This window comes from Elephas maximus, chromosome 24, assembly GCF_024166365.1.
Source record: "Elephas maximus indicus isolate mEleMax1 chromosome 24, mEleMax1 primary haplotype, whole genome shotgun sequence".
Classification (NCBI taxonomy): domain Eukaryota; kingdom Metazoa; phylum Chordata; class Mammalia; order Proboscidea; family Elephantidae; genus Elephas; species Elephas maximus.
The window spans coordinates 27,526,170-27,533,545 of record NC_064842.1 but is presented as its reverse complement, the minus strand read 5'-3'; the positions used below and the strand labels follow the sequence as shown (position 1 = coordinate 27,533,545).

The 7,376-nt window shown below is 44.9% G+C and overlaps 1 protein-coding gene across 7 annotated transcripts in view; it reads left to right on the top strand.

Annotated features, from left to right (window-relative positions):
• Positions 1 to 3,407: 3,407 nt before the first annotated feature.
• MTR (5-methyltetrahydrofolate-homocysteine methyltransferase) overlaps positions 3,408 to 7,376 on the top strand; it is a 141,141-nt gene continuing 137,172 nt past the window's right edge. For 5 of the 7 annotated variants that reach the window (XR_007515227.1, XR_007515228.1, XM_049867944.1 and 2 more), the window contains exons 1-2: positions 3,408 to 3,716; positions 3,823 to 3,970. Coding sequence is in view for 5 of the 7 variants with exons in the window: in XM_049867944.1 (XP_049723901.1) it covers positions 3,919 to 3,970 (52 nt within the window). In the remaining 2 variants the exon portion in view is untranslated. The remainder of the gene's footprint in view (positions 3,717 to 3,822; positions 3,971 to 7,376) is intronic. The other 2 variants (XM_049867946.1, XM_049867945.1) reach the window with 1 other exon arrangement.

The following is a 7,376-nucleotide window of genomic DNA, read 5'->3' as shown; positions in this document are numbered from 1 at the left end:
TTCAAGCCTCAATTCCTACAGCTCTAAAATAGGGACCAATATGAGTGGTAGCTCATACAGTGACGATTAAATTAGCATTTAAGTAAATTAAATAAGAGTTTAAGATTAAGTAAAAGCTTAAAATCTCAATACATAGGCAGTATTATTATCCCATTAGATAAAAGCTTTTTCTGCATTTATTTTAGTCAAGTTATGTCTAAATTCAAAGAGCTGGCATAACTAGCTGGGTAAAAGATTAACTATCCTTTGATAATTAACAATGCTTTTGGAGTCAGTGGAGCAGGTGGCACAAAACGAACCAATTGATAGTCCCCAGGTGTCAGGTCTTACAGGGAGATGGTAATTCTCTCAGTGTAGTGGGGTAAAGGGGTGAGTGAGGCATTCTCAGGGCTATTGGTTATGATAATAAACACAGATTTCTGTTCCGTGTCCATATCTTACAGACTCAGTAAATTCAGCTCACTGAGCACAATCCATCTGGGTAATAAAAATGGTTGCTGACCTATGTGACTCTGGGGGGGCGCTCTAAATCTTGAGATTATGAAAGGATTTGAGGAGGTAGTAGGCTTCACCTCCGGGGTCTGTCAGGGTGGCCATTAGCTTTCCCCAGGAAAGCCCTGACTTTGCCAACTGTGAACCCTACTACCTCCTCACATCCTTTCATAATCTCAAGATTTAGCGTGCCCCCCCAGAGTCACATAGGTCAACAACCATTATTACTGCTCTAGACCTGGTCCTCGTTTTGCATTCTCAAGACCCTAACTGACACAAAGAGTGGCCTAATGGGTTTGACACACATTACTAAGCCCACAGAACAATGCAAGCTGGAATACTGATTTACAGGTGCACAGTGAATTGGATATTTAGGTTCACATTTTTCTATGAAGGTAAATTCACTAAGAAAGAAACCCAAGTATAACCAAAGGATTGTTTGCAGTCTGAAATCTAAACAATGGGTTTAGGCTGAATGAGCTCAATGAAGCAGGGAGGGACCGGAAGTCACCAAAATAAGACAGGATGATCTCTTCCCCAGGGATGCCAGGTCCCACCCCACTTACAGGTCTAAGTGTCCTTGGAACTTTACTTTGCCTGAAATTTTAGCACTAAGAATGCACTGCCCCTCAGGGACTATTCCTTTAGTCTTATTTGTTAACCTTTTGTGACTGCAAGAAAATACAGGATTTGGCCAGTGTTACCTAGGAGAATAAACTTCTAATGACTAGCTAAAAACAGAGACTGACACAATTCCTGGAGTGTCTGCTGTGAGAATGCAAGGAGAGAGATGGCAGATAACTAGGTGCCTGAAAAATCATTTTGCAAGAAACAGATGAATAAACTTTGTGGGACAGCTGATAATTCAAACACTAGTCCTTAATATCTTAACAAAGCGTTCAGCTATTCAGGGACATGGCACCCCTGCCAACGTGCCAAGCTTTCCTTTGTTCCATTCTCATCTCAGCCACTCCCCCCACCTCAGTGCAGCTATCTTTGTAAGGATGGTATACACCCCATGATTATAATTTTTTAGATTTTTAAAATTGAGGTATAATTACATATAGTTCAATGAGGATGGCAAATTTATAGAGCCCCCACGCACCCTGGCACACTTTTTAACTTAGTAAACTGCATTACTTGATCTCAATTTTTTTTTTCCCCTAGTCTCATCTGCTTTTCTCCTCATCTACTATGCTCAGCCTTACCTAAAACCAAAAAAAACCCAAACCCATTGCCGTCAATTCCGACACATACCGACCCTATAGGACAGGGTAGAACTGCACCATAGCATTTCCAAGGAGCGCCTGGCGGATTCAAACTGCCAACCTCTCAGCCTTGCATACCCGTCCTTTATTTTTAAAATTCTCTAAAATGCTGTGTTCAATCCACAGAGTTTCTCCTGACTGGAACGGCTTTAGGTGGCCCACACTTATTTTTCCTTCAGGACCCAATTACTAAGTCGTCTTTTTTTTGAAGTGTTCCCCAAATATTATTTACCTTAGAGTATTTATCTCCTCTGAGCATCCGTGGTTCTTCTGGCACACTGTATTGTGGTTCTCTTCTCCTGGTCAATTATTAGACTACGTTAAGAGTTGCACCTCCAAGGAGCTAGGAACGTGTTGTAGCTTGTCTGTTTTTGCATTCCAAGTGTGACTGACACGTAGTAGGTGCTCAATAAATGCTTCTGTCCATAAGTGACAATAAACAGCCATGCATGTAATTCAGAGTTTTCACAGCAGTTCATATGATCTCACTTAATCCAAAAAACCAAGAAAAAACAAAAAAAACCTATTGCAGTTGAATCAATTCCAACTCAAAGTGACCCCTGCCCCACAGGGTTTCCAAGGCTGAAGTCTTCACAGAAGCATACTGTCACATCTCTCTCCCCCAGAGCGGCTGGTCGGTTCCAACAGCCCACCGAGAGCTTTAACCACTGTGCCACCAGGGCTCCTCTAATCCCTGCTACTCATTGCCACAGACCTGATTCTGATTCATTGCGACTCCACAGGGCAAAGCAGAACTGCCCCACAGGGTTTCCAAGGCCGCTGTGAGTTGGAATCGACTACACGGTAACGGTTTTTTTTTGGTTTAATCTTCACAGAAGTCGACCGCCTAATCCCTACTAAAGGCAAACGAAAACCAAACGCATTGCAGGCCAGTTGATTCTGACTCATGGCGAGACCCTATAGGATAGAACAGAGCCGCTCCACAGTTTCCAAGGAGTGGCTGGTGGATTCCAACTGCCAAGCTTTGGTTAGCAGCCCTATCACTTAACACTGCGCCACCAGGGCTCCATAATCCCTACTAAATATTATATAGTGCTTTCGAGTCGTTTCCGACTCATAGCGACCCTACTACAACCTTATTAAACAGTAATATTATCACCTCATCGTTTCCTGGAAACCCTGGTGGCACAGTGGTTAAGTGCTAGGGCTGCCAACCAAAGGTTCAACAGTTCGAATTCGCCAGGCGCTCCTTGTAAACTCTATGGGGCAGTTCTACTCTGTCCTACAGGGTCGCCATGAGTCGGAATCGACTCGAGGGCACTAGGTTTGGTTTTTATCATTTCCTGTTCATAGAGTGTAAAGTGGAAATGAAGGAGATCAAGTATCTTCCCCAGGGCCAGTCAACAATAAAACGGAATTACTGTCTGGTCTTCTGACTCCAGGTTCTTATCTTTCGACACCACACAATTCGCGGAAACTAGCGCAAGGATTTTTAACTTGAAAGGCCACGCAGCGGCCCCACTTCCGGATACGCACGCAGAGATACGCAAAGCCTGGGCGGGGACCTGGGATCCCGGACTACGTCTCCCAGAGAGCTTTGGGGTTAAGCTTTAGGTGACTGGTTAAGATCAACAGCCTGTAAAGCTGAGGCAACTCGGACGGACCAATCACAGGTCATCAGGGGCGGGCTCTCTGGAGTCGAGGATAGATTGGGCTCAGAAACGAAGAGCATTCCAAGCTGTCTCAAACCGCTAAGGACAGAGGATCGAGACCCGGCGCCCCGGAGGCTACGTCGTCGTACTCTTCGGGTCCACACCTGGGCCCCTCCAGCGACTCTGGCTGTGGCCGCGCGCGCCTGCCTACCGGCCGACGCCGAGCACAGGCTGGTGACCAGAGGCACGTGGGCAGCCAACTGTCGTGGCAGAGCGCGCGCCTGTCACCCAGCGCCGAGCGCTCCGGCCTCGCGGGAGGCGGCCACGCGGCATCTTGGTCCTGGTGAGGCCCGGGGCGGGTGGGCTGTCTGGCAGCGGAGGCCCCTCCGAGCCCCTCGCTTCCTCCGGGACTCCGGGAGGCGTCAAAAAGGCCCTACGCTTCTTTGCAGAGTCGCCCGGGGCTGGCCCGCCCCGCTCTTGGCCGTCGCCTGTGGAGGTCGCGTCTTCCCTGCAGCGCCCCCAGCCTGAGGAGGAGATTTGCCGGCATGTGCCCCGCGCTGCAAGAGCGGCAGCCACCCGGTAACGCTGCGTCCCGAGGTTCGCGGTGCCGTTGCTTGTGCATTGATTCCTGCGCGACCTTGTAGTCCCTTGGGATAGTCTCCTCAAGACCAGGAGATGCCCGTTCAGGTGTCCCTGAGTTCGGCGGCCTTGCGGTCGCAGCTTTGGAGCTTTGGGGGAGAACCCTGAGGCCCCACGGTTTTGTTCCATTCTTTCCCTGATCAACGCTCCCTCCTCCCCAGGCAAACAGACCGGCAAAACTCGGGAAGCACCTTCTCCCTCGCACACTCGAAATACACGCTTTATATCCGAGTAACTCCAATTTTACCGTTAGACGTGCTGTAGGTTGCATATTCCTGGGCCCTGTGGGCTTTCTGCATGATTTAACCTTCTTAGTTAATATTTATTGAGCCCTTACCGTGCTCAGCCAAAGTAAGTTCGAGTGCTGAGAGACAGATGAATTCAGAGAACTACCTAAACTTAGATCCTAGGCGGTGCAGTGGTTAAGACCTTGGCTGCTAACCAGAAGGTTGGAAGTTCAAATCCACCAGTCGCTCTTTGAAACCCTATGGGGGCAGTTCTACTCCCTATGAGTCGGCAATGAGTTTGGTTTGGTTATGTGATCCTGCATTGAACTTTTATTTTTCACGTGAGGAGTTAGAGCAGCAGTTCCTGCAATCTCCATCGGGCATAGATTCACTGAGGGGTTTGTTAAAATAGCTGATGAGCAGGTCGCATTTGAGTCAAACACTGAATCGGGATGAGGAGTAGTAATCTTCTGAACTGATTCTGATGTTGATGGCTCTAAGGTCAGCCTTGGGAAAACCTAGTTTAGCCCAAGAGCTCAATATAATTTCATGGTGCTTTATCATGAGCTCTGGGTTTCCAGTGCTATCCCTGATTATAATTTGTGGGCAATACACAAAAACACGTGAGGTGTGAGGTAGGGGATGTGGCAAAGACAGAATCAGTGATAGAACAGAACAGTAACTCCTGTGGCAGAAAATGAGAATGTGCTCTAGGAGGGTGGTGAACTCTAAATTCATTAAGCGGCTTGGAGAAAAACTATTCGAGGTTGGCTGGTGACTCTGTTGTTTTTAGGATTTTGATAAATGGGACTGGGAGAGTTGTTCTTGGAACCAGTGGAACTGTGATTGAGAAACCTTTTATCACTGTTGTTATAACATAAGACTTATCTCTGTAGTTGTATCTGACCTTCTCTTAGTCATTACTTCTTTCCTCATCCTCCCAATTTAATTTCTTCTTCATCTGAATGTAGGTATTGTTATAAGCAGCAAAATGCCTCCAAAGATTTAGAAGCTTTGAATAGTGAGTGAGCTTATTACAGAAAGTGAGAGGAAACCTCTTAAATGTTTGGATCTAGCCCAGTCTCCTCACCCCTACAGTTGAGCATCAAGTCAAGTTTAACCAAGTATAGGGTCCCTTTAATGCACTCTGAGCTGGGCCCTTGGGCCTAGAAAAGACTTTAGATTTACCTCTGCTTCTCTCTGTGGGGGTAACCCATGTGTTGGGTGTGTTGGGATTAGAATCATGTTTTAACATCCTAAATATATTTCAAAAATGAAATAATGCACAAGCAAAGAGATGCCTATAAAGTATAGTAAGTTGGTGTAAACTAGAAGTTAGAGATTCAAAAACAAATTTGAGAAGTATCTTGTAAAGGATTTTTAGGTCAGTAGTACATGATGTCGCCATGAGTCAGGATCTGTAACGGTGCTAAATGTAGTGAAGGCACCGCCCTGCTGAGGAAGCCTTGGGATCATTCAGTTATAATGTAGAAGGTAAAGATGTCTTTCCTTACTGTATGTGTTCCCATGTTTTTGTTAGGTGCCGTTGAGTGCGTTCTGACTTACAGTGACCCTAGGTACAGCAGAATGAAACACTGCCCCGTCCTGCACCATCCTTCACAATCATTGCTGTGCTTGAGCCCATTGTTGTTGCCACGTCATCAGTCCATCTTATTGAGAATCTTCGTCTTTTTTTGATGACCCTCTACCAGGCATGGTGCCCTTCTCCAGGGAATGCCCCCTTCTGATAACATGTCCAAAGTATGTGAGATGAAGTCTCACCATCCTTGCTTCTAAGAAGCAATCTGGCTGTACTTCTTCCAAAACAGATTTGTTCATTCTTCTATTCTTCTGGTAGTCTATGGTATATTCTGTATTCTTCACCAACACCATAATTCAAAGGCATCGATTCCCATGTAGTGCAGTGGAAATGGAAGCCCCAAGTAAATCAGACCTGTATGGGGTCATTATTTCTTCAGAGGACATGTCTTCCTGAAATTGTAACTTATTACTTAAATCCACATATTAGGGGTTTATTGGCTTATGCCTTCATCTTATCATTCTTTAGATAGTTCTTTAAGGTGGTGATATCTGACTTATCCACCTTAACATCTAATTGTATTTTAACCAGTTAATCACGTGTTTGCTTATTCTTTGGGACACTTGCTGTAAATAAAAATATCATCAGCTAGAAAATAAAATGTTAACAATGGAAACATCACTCCTAATAAACAAAATACATTGGCTAGATCAACTCAAACTGGGGACAACACTGATTTTGGGGCTCACTAGCCAATAATATTCCTTGGTACTCTCCTCTGGACTGCAGTTTTATATATGTATGTTAAGCATAAAAATATTTCTGATACAGTGTTAAAACTGGCCTGTTAAATGGGGAAACTGTAAAACTATACATTCCTGTATCTACTGTGAAAGATATCAGGGAGAACCTGCTCTATTCAGAACCTGACTAGTTAGGAGTACAATGTACAGAATGTTCTGGACTGAAAGACCTGAACACTGACAAATAGAAGGGATTATTTTGTTGTTCTTCACGGAAGAGTAACATTTCAGTGAATGCCCACTCTGCCAAGGGAAAAGAGAATTGACAAGGTGACTTACTCTTTTTTTCCCCCTTAAATTTTATTTAGTTAACTGTTGTTGTTGAGAATATACACAGCAAAACATACACCAGTGCAGCTGCTTGTACATGTACAATTCAGCGACATTGATTACATTCTTTGAGTTGTGCAACCATTCTTACTCTCCTTTTCTAAGTTGTTTCTCCCTCATTAGCATAAACTTACTGCCCCCTAAGATTCCTATCTGATCTTTTTGAGTTGCTCTTGTCAAAAAAAAAAAACCAAACCCGTTGCCATGGAGTCGGGTCCAAGTCACAGGGACTCTATAGGACAGAGTAGAGCTGTTCCATAGGGTTTCCAAGGAGCAGCTGGTGGATTCAAACTGCCAACCTTTAGGTTAGCAGACAAGCTCATAACCACTGAGCCACCAGGGGTCCTTTGATCCCATGTAAATAGTTCTTAAAAGAGCATAATGCTCAAGGCAGACTTTTATTTACTAGTTCAGCTAAACTATTGTTTGGTTTTAACACTTTAGGGAAAGTTTTGGTTTAAGGT